Here is a 22,125-nt window from a genome sequence, read left to right as displayed (position 1 = left end):
CACCACAATCAACGCACCCTGGTGGCACTCCCTGGCCAGGTGTCCCCAGGGTGCCGGCAGCACCCACAAGGCCCCCTGGGTGCCGCTGACAGGGCGGAGGGGCTGTGGGCTGGGGGGAACAGCCCTGCTCTGCCTCGGCCGTGCCCGTGCGTCCATCCTGCTGCCTCCCAGGGATCCCCCACCCAGGGTGCTGCGGTCCCTGGGTCCAGCCTGGGGAGAGGATGGGATGGACAGACCCCCCCTCCCCAGGACCAAGAATCCAGAGTGTGGGGCACTGCCCCACGCTGGCTGGGGACACCCCCAAACCCCATCCAGGGGCACCCAGGGGGTGCCTGTCCCCCCCCCCACCCACGCAGCATCTCACCCCCTGCCCACAGCTGCTGCCCCGGCCACCCTTCCCTGTCCCCAGGGAGCCGGGGGACCCCATCAGTGTCTTGGGACCGGGGGACACACGCAGGGTGGGACCCTATTTTCCCGAGGGAGTCCGCTCCACGCCATAGCGCAGGAGGTGGTGCAGGTCCGTCAGCGCCCGGGGGGGCCCAGCACCGGGTGCCCGTGGTGCTGTGCCATGTCGCCCGTAACCCCCCGCTGGCACCTCGCCACTGTTGAACGTGTGGTTCCTCTTGAGGTGGACGCCGGGGCGGCCTGTGCCATTGTTGGCATTGAAGTTCAGCTGCTCAGGGTGCCAGGGTGGCCCCTCAGTAAAGTCTCCCCCCTCCCCACCGGGTGCCGAAACCACCCGCCGGCGATCGGGGCTGGGGTGCGGCGTGCTGGTGAAGTCACCGTAGGAGCTGCGGGGTGGGCGGCGGGCACCGGTGGGTGGGTGTTGCCGGGTGCGGGGACCCTCCTGGGGGTCCAGACCCCAATGCCCATCACCCGAGGAGTCGCTGAGTTCGGCCTCCAGCTCCTGGTCCACCAGGATGGTGTGGCAGGAGAGGGGGATGCCGCGAGCCGGGCGGCCGGAGCCGGCGTGCAGCCGCCCAGCACCGGTGCCGGTTGTGCCAGATCCACCAGGGTCCCGCAACGCGGCATTGATGATGTTGTGACTCTGCTCCCAGGTGCAGTTTTGGAGGGTGCCGGGGCAGCGTTTCTGCTGCAACGGGGTCTGCTCCGGCGTGGGCAGGACCCCCGAGTCCAGGTCGTGTTGGGTGACCTTCCCCAACTCCTTGGGCCACCCGTTGGGCATGAGCGGGGCCAGCAAGGCGCCGGGTTGCCCGCCGCGTGCCCGCCGCTCGCCCAGCCGGCTGACGCTCACCACCGACTCACTGTGCGCCAGGATGGTCTCCTTGTCCTTGCGGCGCGCCAGCTCCTTGCGGTCCCGGTGGCCAATGAACCAGCAGACGCTGAAGCCAGAGATGACGGCACCGATGACGAAGGCGGCTACGGAGGAGATCACCAACAGGTTCACCGATACCAGCCCATCTGGCTCGTCCACAAAGCTCTCTGTCACCAGCCCTGGGGGGTGGCAGGGGGGACACGCGTCAGGGGACAGCCGTGGCACGGACCTGGTAGTGCCACCGCCATGCCCCCATCCCCATCCCTGCCCACTACTCACCGTCGCACTCGCCCAGGTGGGATGTGCTGCCACCAGCGATGTCCTGCTCAAAGGCCACCCTAGGGGGGTGCAAATTGGGGGTGGGGGGGGTGTCAGCTGGTCCCAAATCACCTGGCAGAGGGCTCTCAGCTCGCTTCAGCAAGCCATGATTTTGCTGGGTCTCAGCAGTAGGGGGTTGCAGGAGCTCCTGAGACCCTTCTGTCCCCACCTCCTGTGTCCCCCAGTGCCCCCCCGCCCCCACCGGGCCTGACAGCATTACCTGGGGCTGGGCTCCAGGAAGATGCAGGAGCCCTCAGGTGTCCAGCCACAGTAGGGGTCCCGGCTCCCGAGGCAGTTCCTGGCAGGAGCAGAGAGTCAGGATGAGCCCCGACACGGGGGTGGGGGGGGGCAGCACCCTGGCCCCCACACTGTGCCGTGCCTCAGTTTCCCCGGCTGTGTTCCCAGCCATGCTGAGCCCTTCCCAGCCAGATCCCGGCGCAGGGCAAATTCCTGGGATATGGAGGTAGCCCCCCCTGCTCCTCGCACGGCCCCCCGCAGCGATGCCTGCCCACCCCGGGGGGCGGCTGAGGCGGGCGCACTCACTTCATGCAGCCCGAGTGCTGCTGGCAGCGAGCCACGGGCACCCTGGCCACGCAGGGCGGGAAGGCCAGCAGCAGCGACCCCGCCGCCTTGTCCAGCTCCAGCCCCAGGAGCCGCCGCTCGTCCTCCGTGTCCCGACCACACCTGGGGACAGGGCAGAGCTCAACGTGGTCCTGGCCCTGCCCCACGCCTGCCACCATGGAGCTGGTTCCAGCGTAGGCTGGTTCACAGGAGGGCATCTTACCCCTTCACCCGCTCACCCCTTGCATCCCTCTGACCCATCCCCTCCAACCACCCATCCATCCATCCATCTCACCCACTTACCCCCAACCACCTCATCCATCCTCCCCTGTCATCTTGCAACTGTCAGTTAATTCCCCCCTAAACATCTCACCCATCCACCTATCTCCTCATGCCCCCACCCATTCAACCACCCCCATCCATCCAGCTCTCCAACCACTCACCCAATCACTCATCCAACCACCTATCCAACACCCACCCACCCATTTACCTGCCCGCCCATCCATCCATGCACCCACCCACCCATCCACCCACTCAATCCTCCTCCATCCATCCATCACCCACCCACCCATCCATCCAACACCCACCCACCCATCCAACCACTCAATCCTCCTCCATCCATCCAACACCCACCCACCCATCTACCCAAACATGCATGCACCCACCCACCCATCTGACCACCCTCACCCACCCACTCCTCCCCTCCCCTCCCTCCCAGCACCCCAGCACCCACCTCCCAGGGTGGTAGGTCTCAAACTCCTCCAGGAAGACGCTCTGGCTGCCGGGGGGCATGGGCGTGGGGTTGGTGCTGGCGTTGGGCTGGATGAGGAACTTGAGGACGGTGCCGGTGCTGGAGCCCAGGAAGACCACGGTGTGGTTGCCCCACGGCCCTGCTGCATTGTCCACCACGATTTTGCGGAGCTGGTACCTGCGTGGCGTGAATGGGGCAGGTGTTGGGGGCCATAGGAGCCTGTGTGTCCCCCGGGAGGGGGTAACTGAGGCGGGGGTGAGGGGTTGGGACCTTCCCCAGGGATGGACAGGCTGTGCTGTGGCTGGCCCAGAGCAGGGAGTCCCCAAGAAGCACGGCAGATCCCAAAGGGAAACTAGTCCAGATTCTGGCCAGGACCCAGCCAGACCCATCCCAGATCCCACCCACGACTCATCCCAGATCCCACTCAGGATCCTGCCCCCATCCTGCCTGAGGCCAGCCTGGATTCCACCCCGATCCCAGCTGGGATCCAGCTCAGACCCCACTAAGGAGCCAGCCTGATCCCATGGTAGGATCCCAGCCGGTCCCCAGGCCCCATTCCCATCCCCAGCCTCATATCCCCATCCCAGCCTTGTGTCCCTGTCCCCAGCCCACAGGCCTGTCTGCAGACTTGTGCCCCAGATTCGCATCCCCAGCCCCACATCCCTGTCCCCAGTCCCAGCCCCACACCCCTGTCCCCAGCCTTGTGTCCCCAGCCCCACGTCCCTGTCCCCAGCCTTGTGTCCCCAGCCCCACATGCCCACTCTCAGCCTCATGTCCCCAGCCCCAGCCCCGTGTCCCTGTCCCCCGTGTGCGCTCTGGCTGCCCTGCTGGCAGGAGGCTGCGGCCTGAGAGTGCCGCTTGATTAATTCCCCATCAAGCAGCAATTAAGGCAGATTTAATTAGGATGAGACAATCTTGACTGCAAAGTGTATGAGATTTATCAGGTCTCCCAGCGCTCTCATGCATGTGCAAGGGCAGTGCAAGAGGCTCCGGCCAGCACCCACTGCCCCCACCGCCCCTCCCTGGGCCACATCCTGCCCTGGGGTGCTCACCGGCTCATGGTGCGGAGGATCCAGGGTGCATTGCCCAGGGACGGCACCGCCTCGTCCATCAGCGGGTGCGTCTTGACGAAGTTGAGGATCTCGTCGGGGAAGGTGCTGGAGGAGTTGTAGCGCATCCCCGGGGATGCGCAGCACCCAGGCCTGCAGCCACAGCACGGCTCAGCATCCCCACAGCCACGCTGGCCCTGTCCCCAGCCCAGCTGGTACTGGCCCTGGCTGTCACCGTCCCTGTGCCCCCGTCCCCATCCCCACTACCCTTCCTGCTGGTGTCAGCCCTGACTGTCCCTGTCCCCATCCCTGTTCCTACTCCACCCCCGCCACCGTCCCTGCCAATACCAGCCCTTGCCAACCCTATCCCTGTCCCCATCACCATCCCTTGTCCCCATCATCCCCCCCATCCCCACCACGCTCCCTGTGGGTACCCATCCTGATCATTTCTGCCCTCATCCCTGTCCCCGTCCCCATCCATGACCCTCCTATCACTGTCCCTGCAGGTACCAGTGCTAGCTGTCCCTGTCCCCATCCCCATCCCTGTCCCCATCATCATCCCCATCCCATCATCCCCCCCATCCCCACCACACTCCCTGTGGGTACCAGCCCTGATAATTCCTGTCCCCAGCCCTGTCCCTGTCCCCATCCCTGACCCTATACCCACTGCCATCAATCCCTGTGGGTACCCGCCCTGGCTGTCCCTGTCCCCATCCCAATTCCCATGCCCCTTCCTGCCAATCCAAGCCTTGCTGTCCCTGTCCCCATCACAATTCCCATGCCCCTTCCTGGCGGTCCCAGCCTGGCTGTCCCTGTCCCTGCAGCGTGTCACTCACCGGGGCTTTGGCACCATGTCCTCCGGCACGGGTGTCCAGATGGACTCGGGCGATTTCTGCTCCCGGAAACGTCCCTCAAAGACTGCGGCCACTTGGGTCATGTCAAAGGCGCAGACAGCCGAGCCGGGGATGCTGGGGGGATGCGGGCACGGGGTGAACACCTCAACCCATCCCCCATGTCCCCCATGGGCACTGGGGCACACCAGGGGATCCTAGCCCAGCCCCAGGGGTCTTGGCAGGGTATAAGAGGGTCCAACCTGTTAGCAGGCGTGGAGAAGACAGCCAGGACCACAGGGCGGCCATCCAGCTCCAGGATGTCCGTCACAGCTTGGATGACGTTGAAGTAGAAATGTGAGTCACCCGGCACAGAGCAGTTGAGCCGGGCCTTGAGGAAGGAGGTCCACTGCTTCTCCAGCACCCGCTGCGAGCCCCCCATGTCGTTCTTGCACACCCGGGCCACCCGGGACACCACCACCTGTGGGGTGGACACCCATCATCACCTGGTACCCAACCCTGATGACCGTCCCCTTGTCCCTGTCCCCACTTTGGGTGTCTCGGGCCACCATGGGGATGTCTCCCACCTTCTCCAGGTAGTTGAACTCCATGGCGATCTCCCGGAAGAAGAAGTAGACGTGGCTCCTCCATTCCACGGCATGCACGAAGTAGGGCTCTGCAGGGACAGTGGCAGGGTCAGGGATGTCCTAGGGTGGTGTGAAAAGGGGACAAGTGCCACGTCTTGGCATGGCACATGGTGGCATCACGCCGGAGGAGGCACCTTTGAACCATTTGGAGTCATGTTTGACAGTGCGGAGGGTCGGGCTGTCCCCTAGGCTGCGGTAGATGACGGCGTCGATGGCCAGGAAATCTGTCACCGTGGCGGTGAAGAGCATCCCCCCTGCACGGGAGAGGGGCATCAGCCGAGCGCGGGGGGGGCACCACGCAGAGCACCCGGCATGGCACCGGTGATGCCAGCACTGACCTGTGAAGAGGGCCACGTTGGCGTGCTTGGGGTCGTAGGGACACCGGGCCATGCCACTGATGTTGTCCCCGACGGGCTCCAGTGTGTCCATCTACAGGGGGTAAGACGGGGCTGGGAGCAATGCCACGCAGCAGCAGGGTCCGGGCTGCCTCGGTGGCACCCAGAGACGGTGGGGGACACACGTGGGGTCCCAAGTGTCCCCATCCTGGCGAGGGTGGGGGGCACTCACGCTGTAGTTGGCGCAGACGGGGTTGAAGGCATTGGTGCCGCAGATGAAGAGCAGGCTCTCGTTGCGCACCAGCAGCACCTTGATGAAGTTACGGCACTCTGCCTGTGCCAGGGAGAGGGGACCGTCATCCCTCGGCACCTGGACCCCCCCACCCCACCCCTGGGTGCTCCCACTCAGGCCTCCATCGCTACAAGGGTCTGGGTTGGGGGGGGGTGTGTTTTCACCCCAAAAATGGCATTTATATGGAAATTGGATTTCTGGCAGATGCTGGGCTGTGCCTGCTCCGATCCACGGGCCCGAAAGAATTAATTACAAACCCAATTATCCAAGCGGCCAATAAATCACAGAGCCACAGCCACTGGCAGGGAGCGGGGAGGTGGTGGGTGACACTTTGGGGGGAAAACAGGGTGGCCTTGTCCCTGTGACAGTGGATGCAGAGGGTGCTCGGCCGCCACCTGGGGGGGTCCCACGGGATGCGGACCCCCTACCCCATACCTCGTGTTTCCCCTTCATCCGGCAGATGCTGATGTCGTGCTGGTTCGAGCGCCAGGTCAGCTTCTGCAGGGGGGGCAGAAATCCCAGCATGGGGCCGGGAAGAAGCTGGCAGCACCCCCCTGGCACCCCACAGCACCTGGGGGGCTCGGCACTTACCCGGTGGTATCGCATCTCACCAGCACCAGTGGTCTCCAGGCTGACGCGGTAGACGTTGTCCCTGGGGAGGGGGACACGGGTGTTACCAACCTGCAGGGCTCCCAGCTGTGATGCTGGGGGCACCCCAGGGATGTGCCCCCCAGTGAGGTATGTTGGGGGTGTGTGGGATCCGCCACCATCCCCCAAAAAGGTTTGGGGTGCTGGGGTGAGCAGTGAACATCACCGCCCCCCCCAAGTGCCCCACAGCAGATTTTGGGGTGCCTAGGGCAGGTAGTGAGGTCCCTCCCCAGCAAAGAGGGTTGGGGGTGGGTGTTGGGTGCCCACCCCTTGCAGGGGGACTTTGGGGGACTGCGGGCAGTTCAGACCTGTCCCCGATGAAGAGGGTCCGGTTGACCTTGAGGATACGCTGGATGTTGAGGCGCTGGGTCCCCCCACCCTCGGAGCCGGCCAGGTGGCTTGTCCCATGGCCCACAAAAACGGCATAGTGCTTCAGATCTGGGGGGAGACACCGGGGGGGTCACAGACTGCTTGGGGGACCCCTACCCACACTGGTTGCCCCAGCCAGCCAGGGCAACCTCCTTCACCCAGCCCTGCCATAGATGCCCCCTCCTGCCTTCACCCCAAAACCCCTGCCCATGGGTGACTCCCTCCTGCCTTCACCCCAAAGCACCCCAAAACCCCATCCCATCTCTGTGTCGAGCTGTGTCCCCCCCTTGCGCATCAATGCAGCACCCTGCCCCCCCCGCCCCCCCCAGGTGGGCACTCACAGTCCTCGGGGGCCACGGCAATGGGGCCGGGCTCCTCGGGGAAGGTGCCGTGAGCCGTCCTCTCCGCCACGAGCAGGAGCAGCAGGACGAGGGGGACGCAAGGTGGTGGCCCCATGGTGGCCCCCAGCACGGATGGGCACCCACCGCACCTGTGGGCATGGGGAGAGGTGGGAGGGGGGCAGCACCCACCCAGTCACCTGGGTTCCCTCCCCATTCCCTGCCGCTGACCCCCCCACACCCCAAACCCATCACCAGTGCTGGGGTCCTGGGGGGGTCTCGGGTGGGGGATTAAGGCTCCGGCAGGCACTGGGCCAGTGCCAGCGGTGAGGGGCCAGCACGGGATGCGGCTGGGGTTGGCGATGGGGAAGCCAGTCCTTCCTCGGCTGAAGAATTTCAAATATGCTGGGAAAAGCAGCCCCCGCGCCCCCGCCGAGCCACTCCCAGCGCCTGCGCTGCTCCACACTGGGGCTACTGGGCCCAAACTGGGGCTTTACTGGCAGGCTGACCACCAACAACCCATGGGGGAATTAAACCAGTGTGTGCTGGCATGGCAGGGCTGGGGACATGGGGACACAGGGGTGTGGGGACATAGGGACATGGGGGAAGCCAGTGAGACTCTTCCCTATCCAAAATGCCGTTGGGACAGCTTGGAAAATCCCTGCGGACACATTGAAGCACCATGTGCCATGGCACCCCCGCAGCCGGACAGCCCCAGGGCCACCACCACCATCCCTGCACTGCACCAGGCCACTGTCACTGTCCTGCCACCCTTCCCCGTGGGGCAGTGGGGATGGGGGAAGGCTGGCTAATTAGCAGCCAGGCGAGGATTTAATTGATTATCAATTCCATGAGAGCATGGAGCGGGTGTGATCGAACTGTCGCCCTCCTGCCACCATGTCCCCTGTGGGGACCAAGGACGAGTGACATTGTGTGGGCTGGAGGTCATGGTGCCTGGACGTGGGGCAGCACCAGTGGGGAGACTCATCCTCATCCCCGTCCCCTCTGTGGTGTGACCTGGCACTGTTCCCACCCTGGTCCCCTCTGCGGTGTCGTAGCCTCTGGGGCATCTGACCCTGACCCTGCTGTGCCACAGGCCCTGCCCCAGTGGGAATTGACCCTGGTGTCACAGTTCCTGGGGACAGCTGACCCCATCCCCATGGTGTCACAGACCCCATGGACACCTGACCTGGTCCCTGCAGTGACCCAGCCCTCAGGGACAACAGACCCCATCCTCAGGATGTCACATCCCCAAGGACACCCAGCTCTGTCCCCACGGACATCCAACAACATCCCCACATGGTCACAGCCCCTGGGGACACCCAATGCCATCCGCATGGTGTCACGGCCCCTGGGGACAACTGACCCTACCCCCATGGTGTCATAGCCCCTGGGGACAACTGACCCCATCCCCACATGGTCACAGCCCTATGGGGACATCCAATACCACCCCCACAGTGTCACAGTCCCCCAGGGACAACTGACCCTGTCCCCATTGTGTCACAGCCCCTCTGGGGCAGTGAGCCAGGCACAGATGGACTCACCTCCCTGGTGGCCTCCTGGGCACGGCCACAGCCAGGCAGGGCTGGGATAACCAGCTGTGGAACGGTCTGTGCCTCAGTTTCCCCACCTGCCCAAGGAGCAAATGGCATCGCCCCTTATTCATTTTTTTATATATTTCTATTAAAAATAACTAACGAGTGCCTGCAAGAGCAAACAGTGCCTCAAAGCCCAGTGCGGCTGAGCTGGCAGCACAACCGTGGCACTACCGCAGCAAACACCAAAAGCAACCCAGGGGTTCGGTGGTGCCGGTGACTTCATGCCAAGGAGTGGGATAAAGGGGATTTTTTCCCCAAAAAGAGGGAAACGAGCTGGTTTTGGCACAGGGAGCTGCCGGTTTGTCACCCACGGCACCTGCGGTGCAGCCAGGCTGGTGGCAGTGTGCCATGGGTGACAACCTGGCCAGGATGGGCCCCAGCTTGGAAATTCCTATTTTTTAATATATTTTTTTATGCCTCAGCTATTTTATAAAAGCCATTAACAATTTTATTGCTGTAATTAAAGCCTCAGAGGCTTTTACCACTGGTGCTGAATTAGGGGGCTCCCCCAGAGCCACCCACCCCCATCCCCCAGCCTCCCCTTAGGGGCTCCTCACCCAGCCTTGTTGCCCAAAGAAGCCATCGTGCTTGGATAACGATGTCCCCACGTCACAATTGTCCCCCCATGGCTGACACCAGCAGCATCCAAAACCCACCACATTTAAGCATCCCTGCAGGTCCCCAGGCACCGGAGGGACCTCAAAAAGCAGCCTAAGAAAAGGGCTCAGCATATATCAGACACATGAGAATCCACCCATGCCGGGTGGGATTTGGGGTGGGGGGAGGTCGTGTCACTGCCTCGGGTGCCTGTAACCCCAAGCTGGGGGTCTGGTGTCACTGTCCCCTCCAGCCTGCATGGTGACAGGAGCGGGCGCAGGGTAACCAGAGCCTCCGGCACCATAAATGCCTGCGATTGTGTGGGCAAAGAAAAGGCACCGAAGGCAGCGGGGAGGAGGGGGCCGCTGGGGAGGGGGCTGCCAGGGAGGGGGGCGCGGCAGGGAGGGGGGTTGGCAAACAGGGACCCATTCACAGCGGTGCCAGGGGAGAGGGGACAGTCACCATGGGTGTCCCCAGCATATGGCTGGGGGGAAACTGAGGCAGCGTGGGGGGACAGGGCGGCTGTGCCAGGGGTGTGCTGGGGACTCCGGGGGGAACCGGGGTCTCCAGCCTGGATGGTTCTGACACCGCACAGCTGAACAGCCTTGGGCATGTCCCTTGTCCCTGTCCTTCCTGCAGCCCCCAGGTCCGTGCCTCAGTTTCCCCATCTGAAAGCGCGCTCAGCCCTCGTGCTCTGCGCACAAAGGTTTGGAAGGGGTGGGCTGTGTGCGCAAGCTGCTTGCTGTCCTCCCCCCCAACCCCCGCAGCATCTCCCCAGCCCCCATCACAAGGGTGAGGGGGAAGGAAGGAGGGGAAGCCCCTCAGTTTGCCATTCCTTGGGGGCTGCTGCAAGCCATCTCCCCCTAACCCTCGGCCTGCTGCGGGGGGGTATGCTGTCCCCCTTTCCCAGGGATGGGAGCCCCTCCCCATGGCATCTAGGCACGCCTCATGCCCCCCCCTCCCAGTACCCCGGCTCTGCCCCCCCCAAGACCCCCGATCTGCCCACCTGAGCTCCGCCGGCCACTGCCTATGGCACCGCCACCACTGTCCCCACCACTCGGAGGGGGGGTCCCGGACGGCTGGGTCCCATAGCTGGGGGTGGGGGTGGGTCCCCCCCACCCCAGGACGCCCCGACGGCGCTAGGGGCTCCGGCGTCCCGAAAGCAGCCCAGCTGTCACAGACCCCCCCCGAGGACCCCCAGGGGAGGGGGGCCCGCGCCCCCCACCCGCGCCAGGTGGGAAGGTAGGGCTGATGTCACCGTAACCGGAGCCACCCCCCACCCCCCCCACCCCAGCACCTGTCACTACAGCCGGGAAGCTGAGGGGGGGGGGGGCACCCATGGGACCCCCCAGGCGGCACCACAGCATCCCTTCCCAAAGCATCACCCACCCGGTTGTCACCCCCCATCCTCACCGGCCATCGCCGCACCCGGAGCTGATCCCGGTTGGGCTCATTCCCGTGGGATCCCGGATTCCATCCAGCTGGCTCAGCCTCGGGACACAAACCCATCAGAAAGGCACCGGGAAAGGCGCGGGGGGACACACACCGGGAAAAGGGGGGAACGCTGGGAAAAAGGGGGGGACACCAGCCCTTGAAATCCCTTAAAATACAACTTCGGGGGGATAATGGCAGCAGCGGCCCAGCACGAGCCGACACCAGCCCCTAATTAACCAGGGTTCGTTAGCAGCCATCTGACAAGGGGTGCGTTATTGACACTCCCCCCCGCCCGCGCATAATCTCGGTATCTAAATCCTTTCCCTTTTCACAGGACTAATGCCAGATTTTATATAGTATCTGGGGTAATTTCCTTTAGAAAGTACCCAGCGCCAATAAGCAATCAACAATTAGATATGCTAATGAGGTCCTTATAAGCAGTGTTAAGGGAAATGCGCCCCCCCCCCCGGCCTCAGCCCCCTGAAACGTAGCAGCTGGTCCCCAGAGCATCCCTTGCTCGGCGGAGTGACACAGGGGGTCACCCCCCACTGCCACAGAGGGGGTTTGGGGGTCACCAGCAGGAGACCCCTCCCCGAAATAATCGTGGGGACCCCCCCCAACCCAGCTGCTGCTGCTGCCGCCGGGGCTGGGGGGCTCAGCCCCCCCCCCCCCCCCGGGTTTCCGTTCCGGGCCGGTTCAGATGGCAGAGCCAGGAAGCAGCTGTCCCCACGGCGGGGACGGAGCAAATGTCACCCCGGCCACCTGGCACCGCGGGCTGGCCCTGGCCCTGGCCCCTGCCATGTGTCCCCCCCCCCCCCCCCCGCCTCTGCCAAGCAGCACCTCCCGAGGGGGGTCCGGGGGGGCTGCAGGCAGTTAGCACCCCCAGAGCTGGGGGGGGGGCATGAAGATGGGGTGGACCCAGCATCGGTGAGGTCCCCCTGCGGGTGACAGGGACTGGGGGGGGCTACCGGCGTGGCGAGGGGGACACACACAGCACCCACCATTTACCTTGACGCTTCTGTGGCCCCGCCGGCGGCTCAAATGTCCCCCCGGGCCTCCCGCTCCGGTTACCAGCTCTGCTTACAGCTGCCGTTTATAGCCCCCGTCCCTGTCCCTTGTCCCCTCCCCATCGTCCACGACCCCCCTGGGTGGGGACCCAGGCGTCTGAGTCCCCCCGGGACAGCCCGGTACCCCAGCACATCCTGGACCCCCAGACACCAAGGGGGTCTTATCCCTTGACATGGGCTCTGGGACGGTAAAGACACCCCCAACACCCCCCCCACCCCCACCCCCCGTCACTTTGGGTGGCTTTGTCCTCACACCTGTCACCTACCGTGGGTGCCCAGGGTGACATGAGCTGCTGGGTGCTGTCAGCACCTTTAGTACCCGCCGGGTGACACCCATGGGTGCTGGGTGCCCCTGGCATGTCCCTTCCACCGTGCCAGGGCAGTGCTGGTGGCTGGCCAGAGCTGCACGGTAATTTGCGTATTAAATACATACTAATCTGCATATTAAGCACGGTTTCCTACCGAGGAGGCATCACGCTTCACGTCAAAATAAACCCCATGGAGGGGACAGGGGGGTGGCAGGTGGGGTGCTGTCCCCCCCAGTTCACAGCCCTTCTCCCCCCAGGGCACATGGACCCTCCTGTCCTGCTGGTTCCCCCAGGGCACTTGTCCCTGCAGACACACATGTCCTCATGTCCCCCCCAAGGACTGTCACCCCCCTTGTCCCCAGGGGCACTCATTACCTTGTCCCCCAAAGTGCTCATCCCCCCTTGTCCCCAAAGGGGCACATCCCCCCATGTCCCTCCTGTCCCTCCAAGACAGCCATCCCCCTTGTCCCCCTTGTCCCCAGAGGCACTCACCCCCCTCATCCTCCCCGGTCTCCCCAGGGGTTCTGCACCCTTGCTGGGTCCCCTTGGCTGCCAAGCCTCACCCTGGCACCCACATGGCCCCAGGGCCACCACAGCCATGGGTGGCCACAGACAGGTCCCACCGGTGACAGCAGGTCTGAGTCACTGCTTCCAGCCTTGTGCCTCAGTTTCCCCTTGGTGTGGGAAGGGGGAACCTGCTGCTCCTGCCCCAAGCCTGGCCACTGCTCCTGGGAGCCCCCTCCCAAGGTCCTGCCAGTCCCTTGGACCACACCTCCTCTGTGCACCCCAGGGTGCCCCATCCCCAGGGTGCCCACATCCCCAAGGAACCATGTCCCCAGGAAGCCCACATCCCCAGGGAGCCCATGTCCCCAAGGAACCATATCCCCGGGGTACCCCATCCCCAGGGTGCCCACATCCCCAAGGAACCCTGTTTCCAGGGTGCCCCATCCTCAGGGAGCCTTGTCCCCCAGGTGCCCTCATCCCCAGGGATCCCCATACCAAGGGATCCCCATTCCCAGGGACCCCATGTCCCCAGGTGCCCCCATCCCTATGGAGCCCATGTCACCAGGGTACCCTGTCCCCAGGGAGCCCCATCCCCAGGGATTCCCATCCCTAGGGTGCCCCCATCCCCAGGGATCGGTATCCCCAGGGGTCTCTGTCCCCATGGAGCCCATGTCCCCAGGATGCCCTGTCCCCAAGCGGGCGCAGGGACACGCAGCTCCTGGCTCCATCGCCACAGGCAAACCCAGCTCCATGCAGGAGACCCCCCAGTCACCACCCCGACCCCAGCGGCCGGGAGAGCCGAGGAGGTGCCGGCAAGGCAGGAGCAGGCGCTCAGCCCCTCAGCCCGCTCATTTTTTAAGCCTTAATAAAGTCGAGGTGTTGTTTTTGGTGGTTTGATTTCCATTTCGGCCTCCCCCGCGCTGGCTGCGCTCGGCTGCTCTGCTCTGGCCGGGAAAATAGGGCTTTTAATTGCTCCCAGCCCAGGAGCCCGCGCCACCAGTTCAGATTTCTACGCTTCAAAACACTTATTTAGAGTTAAATAAGATTAAATATCTACTTGGTCAAACAGCGCAGAGAGGGGCAAGGGGTGTGGGTGAGCACCGCAGGGTGACAGCCCCTGGGGTGTCACCGTCCCCAGCATCATGCTCTCCCCTCGGTGATGGAGATCTCAGACCCACTGTGTCACTGTCCCCAGCATCATGCTCTCCCCTCGGTGACGGAGGTCTCAGACCCGCTGTGTCACTGTGCCCAGCATCACACTGTCCCCTCAGTGATGGAGGTCCCAGGGCTGCCACCCAGGGCACCTGCTCTGCAGACCCTCCTTCTCCTGCCTCTGAGCCACCCACCTTCTGGGGACATCAGGGGGTGGGGACTCCAGTGGGGACAGGGACCATGGCCACCCCTGGTGAACCCGCTCCGGCCAGTGGCTCCCAGTATGGCTGGTGTGCCAGGAGGGCGGAAGGTGGCTGCCGGGGTGCACGCCACAGCACGTGAACCCAGCCTTCACCCAGCCACCCCCTCCTCCTCCTCACGGTGAGGCCGCAGGCTGCGACCCCGCTGATCCTGCTCTCTGCTCTGCAAATGCCAAGTTCAAAGGCTTCAGTGGTGGCACCCGCATTGGCGGGTCCTGCTCCCGCGGTGGCCGGGGACAGACGGGATCTGTCCCGCACCGTGAGCCAGTGGCACCCCAGCACCGGGGCACCAGGAGCCCTAGCTGAGCTGCGGGGTGTGCAGGAGCCCAGCTAGTGTGGGTGCTGGGTTCTGGCACTGCGGCACTACCGGGGCACGGGATGGGATGTGGCGTGGGATGCAGGATGTGGGATGGAGGGCGGGATGTGAGATGTCGGATTTGGAGTGGGATGTGGTGTGGGATGCAGGATGTGGAGTGGGATGCAGGATGCGATAAGGGATGCAGGACGGGATGCAGAGTGGGGTGCAAGATGCAGGCTGGAATGCAGGCTGTGATGTGGGATGCAGGGCAGGATGCTGGATGGGATGCGGAATGCTGGATGGGATGCAGAATGCAGGATGGGATGCAGGCTGGGATGCAGGCTGAAGGCTGGAATATGGGATGTGGGATGCAGGATGCAGGCTGGGATGCGGGATGCAGGATGCTGGATGGGATGCAGGCTGGGATGTGGGATGCCAGTGGCGGCACGGAACAAAGGGCCATTGTTCACGGGTGCGCGCCCAGCGCCACCGCCTCCGCGCTTGCCGCCTCGCCGGAAGGTCAGGTGTTTCCTCGCTGCCCTCGAAACAGCTCCTTGTTCTCCTACCAGCTCCGGCAAAGCCTGCTCGGCCACCGGCGCCCACCAGGCCGGCACGGGCCCAGCCCCCACTCCACCACCACCACGTGCTCCCAGCCACCAGCACTGGAAAGCTCATGGCAGGATGGGTGACAAAGGTCCCTGTTGCCTGGGTGGCTCTGTCGGATGTGCAGAGTGTCATCTGTGTGCGGGTGTGTGTGCACGGGATGTCACATGTGTGCAGGTGTGTGTGTGTGCACCACGGGTCACATGTGTGTGTGCAGTGGGTGTCACATGTGCAGGTGCCAGCATATGAGCCGGCTGACACACGTGTGCAGGCATGTGGGTACCAGGTGTGATGTGTCTGTGCACACTGGGTGTCATGTGTGTGCAGGTATGTGTGCAGAGGTGTTGGTGTGTGCACCAGCTGGCACATGTGTCTGGCACACATGTGCCAGTGTGTGTGCACCATCATGTGTGTGCAGGTGTCAGCATGTGCACCGAGTGTTGTGTGTATGCACACCACATGTCATGTGTGCAGATGCTGGTGTGCACACCGGCTGCCACATAAGTGTGCAGATGTATGCACACCGGGTGTCATCTGTGTGCAGGTCGTGGTGTGTGCACCAGTTGTCACATGTATGCAGGTGACTGTGCACGGCGCATCACATGTGTGCTGGTGCCCACACACCAGCTGTCATGTATGTGGGGGGTGTGCAGGGATGGGTGTGCACAGGAGTGCTGTGCATGTCTGTGCACACAGGACTGGGGTGTGTGTGCTGTTGTGCACGTGTGAGGGTACACACACATCTGTGCACAGGGCTGGTGAATGGGCACACGCGTGTGCATGAGACTCACGTGCACGTATGGTGCATGTAAGCAGCAGGGGCTGTGCAGTGCACATGCGTGTGCACCGTGGCTCTGACCAGGGTGCTTGGGGTCGGGGGCGCGGAGCACCCCCATACCAGGCAGCCCCTCTCCACCCAGCTGGGCAGGATCAGGCCCTGGGCCATGCTCCTGGGCTATTCCCAGCACTGACCTCATGCCACACCAGCTCGCTTCCCGAAAGGTGACATGAAGGATAGGGCGCAGGCGGTGCTGGGGCAGCTGCTGGCGTTATTTGCAGCTCCACGCTCCCTACCTGCTGCCCTGGGCAGGATCCGGCCCCAAGCAGGGCAAGGACAGATCCCAGCTCCCAGCCTCCCAAATCGTCTTCTTAACGCTTCCTGATTTCCCAGCGCTTTATCTGACATCCCCCGGCAGGAGATGATGGATGGGGCTGATAATCAAAGCCAGTTACGCTCCCACCGCCCAAACCAGGGCCGCCCTCCGTGGGGGCACGTGGGTGCTGCCACCCCTGCCTCTCCCCAGCCTGCTCTCCTCCATCTCCTTGGGTTTGTTTTCGGTGCTGGGATGGAGTGGCTGCCACCCCCTGTCCTGGTCCCCCTCCAGCTACTGCAAAACCACATGCTGACACCTGCTCTGTGCCTCAGTTTCCCCACCTGATGCACAAGCGCCCCACGGGCATCCACAGCCCCACATCGCCCCGCTGAGGGTGCACCTGCAGCCGCCGCTCCCCCCGGGTCCCCACGTCCCCCCCACCTCCCCCAGATCCACCCGGCACCAAACCCGGCACTGAGCTCAGCCGCGGTGCTGCTGGGTTTGATGAGATTATCCCAGCGGGCAGGATTACACAGGGAAGAGCCGGGGATTAGCCACGGCACATCGGCACACCACTGCCACGACTATGGCTGGCCTTGCTGCCAGCAGGCTGAACTGGGCTGAACTGGGAGGAACTGGAACCAAGGGGTGACTGCCAAGCTCTGGGGCTGAGGTCCCTTGGGACCTTCTCTGGGGACGAGTGGCTTCACCAGCCACTGTTTAATTAACTGGCTGCCAGGAACCACCACAAAGAGATGAGAGGGATCTTTTCTCGCCCCCCCCCTCCCCTCTTTTTTTTTTTTAATTTGACAAAATTGTAATTAAATAGGGAGTAAAATCCTGTTAGCACAAGGCAGCCCCGCTGGGATCTCCTTCCGCACCAGACGATTGCTCTTCCTCTTTCTCCTGCCTTCGTGAAGGGAACCGAAACCTCCGTCACCCCTTTCGGGGGGCACAACTGCAGCCCAAAGGTCCCCAGGGACTAATTGCAGGGTGTCCCCAGGGCCACTGGGTCCCCTCCATGGTGGGGTTGGGTGCTGCCGGGGATACGGCAGCATCCTTTTGGGTACCACGCTCGGGTAGCCACCTCCGTTACCATCCTGGGGACGGAGGGATGGGAAGAGCCCCCAGAACCCCCCCAGGACACAGCTCCCATGCTGCCAGGGGCGATGGGGTGATGCTGGCGGCAATCGGGCACAGATGGGTTAAGCAGGCACCGTGGCACAGCCCAGATGGAGCCAAGCTCCTTGGTTTTCTTTACTACTGTTTATGTTGCCGAACACCAGCTGGATGCCACCTCACCAGCACCATCGCGAAACCATCCTGCCCAGGCCGCTGGCAACCCGCTCGCCTGGCACAGCCAGAGATGCCGGCACGGAGAAAGCTGCTCTGGTTAACACCGCGGTCCATGCTGGTAGGAAAACCTCAGCAAAGGCAACACCGGGAAATAGATATGGCTGGAGCGGCCCCGGTGCAGGAGATGCACCAAGGGGCCGGCGCAGCTCAGCCCACTGAAAAATTAAATCGCATCCCAACTGGCAGGTTTAATTAAAAATATTCGAGCTTGTCTAAGGATACAAACTGCATCCGGCACTGCAGCAGGGATCTGCATCCAGCGCCGGTAGCCGGCGAGCATCATGCCGGCACGGGCCTCGCGGCCAGGCTGAGCCCCCCCAGCACTGGTACGGCGGAGCTGGTGGGAAAAGCTCTCCCAGGAGCCACTGGTTTAACTGGGAGCCAAACCAACCATCACGTGGCATGTAGAGCTCAAGCTGCAAGGGATGCCGGCTCCGAGGACCGAGGGGGCGTGAGAAGGGGACAGTGACACCCAACCCCGGCACGTCACCACCCTGCCCCGTGACTTGGGGCTCCTGGCAGGGCTCGGAGCTCCAAAACCACTGAAAACCTCCCGGTTTAGGGCAAGGACCAGGACCCCCATAACCCCTCAGCAGCTGAGGGCAGCTCTGTCCCAGGGAGCGTGCAGCCACACGTGTGTGCACACATGCACACACATGCACACGTGTGCATGGCCACCTCTAGACCGCTGCGGTCACTGGGGTTTGCCAGGGGCTTTGCCACTGCCGGGGGGGTGGGGGCGGTAAATTTGGTTATTTCCCTTTGTTTATAAGAACGGCAGCAAAAACATGTTGGGAAGCGGCTCCCGGGGGGGGGGGAGAAATGAGCCGCCTCCCCCGCAGCTGAAACACCGGCGGCACTGGCGGCGCTGGTGGGGGCTGAGTTGCCCCCCAACATCCTCAGAACCTGAATGCGACCCCCGCAGGGACCACCTCCAGCCCCCCGCCCCATGCACAAAACCTCCCCACTGCAGCCACGTGCCCCGGTGACAGCAGTGACCCAATTCCCGTGTCACCCCGGGGATGCTGCAAAAGGGGCGTCTCGGTGGGGCAGGCAGAGCATCACTGCCCAGGCTCAGCACCTGCCCAGATCGGGCTCTCATCATCCAGCGGGGACACGCACCTGCAAACGCCACCCCCATGGCTGGGTGCTGAGGGGGGAAGACAGTGCGATGCCAGGGCCCTGGCATCCAGGGCCGGATCCTGCACCGGCCGGCTGTGCTGTGTGCGGAGCCGGGAGCTGCCCTCTAGTGTCACCAGTTCAGGCCCTAAATTGTGGCTAAAATTGCCAAGGGGGACACAGAGGGCTCCCCCCAAGCTAATGCACTCCTTCCTCGGGATTGTCTCGGCAGGACGAGGGGCTCAGCTGCGACCCCCTCCAGTGCATTCCCAGAGCAGGATGCGGCTCCGCTGGGGCCAAACCCAGACCCGACCAGACTGGGGTGTGGGGGCCCGGTGGGGGGGCCAGGGGTGCCGCATGTGCCATCCCTGTGTGTCCCTCCCCCAGGCACTGGGGGCAAGCAGAGGTGGGTGTCCCCAAGGGGTGGTTGGTCGTGGCAGGTGTCCCCCCACCCCAACTGCTCCGCAGGGTGGGTGGAGGGGTTGTGCAGCACCCAACACCGAGGGCAGGGGGGCTCCCCACTGCACGACTCCCCCGCTCATGGCCTCATTTGGCAGAGGGGAAACTGAGGCACAACAGGAGGCAGCGCTCACCCAAGGTCACCCCAAGCTGACAGCATAGCCCCGTGCCCCTCCCCTGCTCTCCTGGGGGAAGCTTCCCCCCCTCCAAAGCTCCCCATGCAGGGATGGGGCTCCCCACTCCCTCCCACGCCACGGGGGGGTCCAGCTGGGGCAGGCGGAGGCTGGGGGGGGGGCAGCACTCTAACTGCTCTGGGTTATGTGGGAGCAATGGAGGTCAGGCTGGGGGGGGGGGGGGCGGGGGGGCCCAGGGCATGTTGTGGTGAGGGCAACGGGGGGTTGGGCTCAGCACCCCCCACCTTATGTTATTTCAGAGTTACCCCCCCCCCCCAGCCCCAAATCTGCAGATGACACAACATTGCTGAGCCCCAAAAGGGGGGAAACAGCCCCCCCCCAGCCCCACAGCCGCTGTCTGCATGGGGCTGTCCAGCCCTGCCCTGATGCTGGGGGCTGCCAGCCCCCCCCTCCATCCACCAGGGGTGCCCCACTTCTGCCAGGTGCCCCCCCCCCACATCCCTTGTTCTCACCAAGTCACAGCTCCAGCAAGACGGAGCCAGGGACCCCCCAGTTTGTGGGGGCTCTGTTTCCCCCAGTCTTGCAGGGTTATTTTTTTTTGTGGGGGGGCTACAACACCCCCCAGCTGAGCCCTCACTGCTCCCCACTGCCCTTTCTGGAGCTGCATTAGACGGCCCCCCCATTTCAGCCCCTCCAACCCCCGCAGCCCAGCAGAGTCTGCATGGGGTGGGGGGCACACACCAGCCCCCCCTTTTTCTGCCTCCCTAAAACAACAAGCCCTGGCTGCTTCCCAAAGAAGTGGCAGAGACAAAACGAAGCCCGATGAAGCAGGGACCCTCCCCCATGTCCATTCTCCTAGCCCGGGGGGTGCCCCCCCCGCCCCCGGTGCCTCAGCACCTCGAGCCCATTATCGTGTCCCGGGGCTGGCAGGGTGTCGGGGTGCCGGCCCGGGGTGCTGATGGGTGGGATGGGGGTGTGGGAGGGGATGGGGGGTGGGACTGGGTGCTGGGGGGGGCTGGGTGCGGGACTGAGGGGCTGGGGGGGGGGCTCAAGGGTGCGGGATCAAGGTGCTGGGGGGAGACGGTGGTACAGGATCAGGATGCTGGGGAGGATCAGGGTGCTGGGGGGGGCACAGGGGTGCAGGGGGTTGGAGACCAAGGTGCTGGGGGGGGCATGGGGGTGCGGGGAGGCTCGCCGGGGTGCTGGGGTGGGCTAGGGGGGCAGGATCAGGGTGCCGGCAGGCTAGCCGGGGTGCCGGGGGGGGCGAGGGGTCCCCGGGGTGAGGACTGGGGGGGGCCGGTGGGGGCCCCAGGAGTGCTGGGGTGGGGATGGGGATGCAGGATGGAGGTGCTGGGGGAGCGGCGCGGTGCAGGGGGCCCTCAGGGTGCAGGGAAGGGGATCAGAGGGGTGCACGCTGGGGGGGCCGGGGGTGCGGGGGGGCCGGGGGGGCACCTCCAGCCCGTGACCCTTCAAGGTTCCGCCCGCTCCGCCCGGAGAGCCGCTAACAAAAGCGCCGCTTCCCAATGCAGCAGCCGCCGGCGGCGGGAGGGGGGAGGGCGGGGGGGGGCACCCCTTTCCTCCCATCCCCCCCCAGCACTGCAACCCCCCTCCCCGGGAGGGGCAGCCGATGGGGAGCGGGGGGGATAAACCGGGGGGGGGGGGGGACACACGACACACGGATACCGGCCCGCAGCGCTGGGGGGGCGGGAGGGGGGGCCCGGCCGCGCTCTTACCTCGCTGTCCCGGGGTGGGGGGGGTCCGGGGGGGCGCCCGGGGCACCGCGCACCTGCGCCTGCCGGCAGCGCGGCTCGGCCCGGCCCCGCTCCGCTCCGCCGCGGCGGGAGGCACCGGAGCACCGGAGCCCGGGCGGGGCGGGGCCGCGGGCGGCGCGGGGGGGGCGCGGGGGGGCCGCGGCCGGAGCCGGGGCCGGGCCCGCCCGGTGGCTGCGGCTGCACCGGGGCCGCTCCGGCAACCGCGGCGCTGGAGGAGCCGCTGCCGCCGCCGCCGCCGCCGCTCCCGGAGCGGCTGCGCCCCCCGCCCTGCCCCCGCCCCGGGGGGGCGGCCCGGCCCGGCCTCGGGCCCCCCGCCCCCGGGAGGAGGGGAGAGACGGGGGGAGCCGTTCCCGCCTGCCCCGGCCCCCCCCGGCGGGAGGGCATCCCTCCCTCTGCCTCCCGCTGCACGGAGGGGGGATGGGACGGACCCCCCCACCCCCCGCCTCAGTTTTCCCCCTTTCCCAGCACGAAGGGGCACTAGGTCGGACTTCCCCACACCCCGTGCCTCAGTTTCCCCTCTTCCCCAGCACGGAGGGGGGCTGGGACTGTCCCCCCACCTATCCTCAGCCTTGCACGCCCCCGGCAAGGTGGCTCTCCCCCCTCCCCTCTCTGGCACTGCAGAAGTGGCACCGCCAGCCCCTGCCTCAGTTTCCCCTTGCCCAAGGGGGTCGCCCCCAGCACTGCCAGCTGGTGTGACACACGCAGCCCCTGCCTCAGTTTCCCCCTGCACTCTGAGCTGCCCTGCACCCAACAACTGCAGCGAGGGGAGACCAAACCTGCCCCCCCCCCCGCAGGGTGCAGCTGATGCCAGGGTGGGTGTCTGGGTGGGGGGCACAGCAGGGGCTGGGGCTGGCACCCAGGCTGGGGACCCAGTGTGGCGGGAGATGCTGCTTGGATTTCACTGCTTTAGCGCTTTGCCACCGCCACCCCCCCCCCCAACCCCCCCCCGCCATCTG

At 65.0% G+C, this 22,125-nt stretch overlaps 1 protein-coding gene across 4 annotated transcripts; it reads right to left on the bottom strand.

Annotated features, from left to right (window-relative positions):
- Positions 1-358: 358 nt before the first annotated feature.
- On the bottom strand, positions 359-21,285 carry SEMA6B (semaphorin 6B). Of its 4 annotated transcripts, none has more exons than XM_040589768.1 (17): positions 21,131-21,285; positions 7,418-7,566; positions 7,016-7,145; positions 6,651-6,711; positions 6,495-6,557; positions 6,000-6,101; positions 5,771-5,861; positions 5,567-5,686; positions 5,373-5,461; positions 5,049-5,266; positions 4,792-4,923; positions 3,959-4,108; positions 2,889-3,083; positions 2,138-2,278; positions 1,815-1,892; positions 1,556-1,614; positions 359-1,455 (listed from the first exon to the last, which is right to left on the bottom strand). In XM_040589768.1, the coding sequence occupies exons 2-17, from the start codon at positions 7,530-7,532 to the stop codon at positions 467-469; spliced, it is 2,733 nt and encodes a 910-aa protein (XP_040445702.1). In that variant the 5' UTR covers positions 7,533-7,566; positions 21,131-21,285; the 3' UTR covers positions 359-466. The 4 variants fall into 4 exon arrangements, with proteins under 4 accessions (XP_040445702.1, XP_040445701.1, XP_040445699.1 ...); XM_040589767.1 differs by lacking the exon at positions 21,131-21,285 and adding an exon at positions 11,023-11,481; XM_040589765.1 differs by lacking the exon at positions 21,131-21,285 and adding an exon at positions 8,959-9,194.
- Between the last annotated feature and the right edge of the window lie 840 nt (positions 21,286-22,125).

Source organism: Falco naumanni, chromosome 4 (genome assembly GCF_017639655.2).
Source record: "Falco naumanni isolate bFalNau1 chromosome 4, bFalNau1.pat, whole genome shotgun sequence".
In the NCBI taxonomy this organism is placed as follows: domain Eukaryota; kingdom Metazoa; phylum Chordata; class Aves; order Falconiformes; family Falconidae; genus Falco; species Falco naumanni.
The sequence above is the reverse complement of the archived record's forward strand: the minus strand, read 5'-3'. Positions and strand labels throughout refer to the sequence as shown.

Excerpts from the sequence above, each read along its gene's own strand:
- SEMA6B (XM_040589765.1), bottom strand. The coding sequence starts at position 9,080 with ATGAATAAGGGGCGATGCCATTTGCTCCTTGGGCAGGTGGGGAAACTG. Across the intron at positions 7,567-8,958 it reads CCCAGGAGGCCACCAGGGAG|GTGCGGTGGGTGCCCATCCG; the intron begins GTGAGTCCATCT and ends CCATGCCCACAG. Across the intron at positions 5,862-5,999 it reads CCGTCTGCGCCAACTACAGC|ATGGACACACTGGAGCCCGT; the intron begins GTGAGTGCCCCC and ends TACCCCCTGTAG.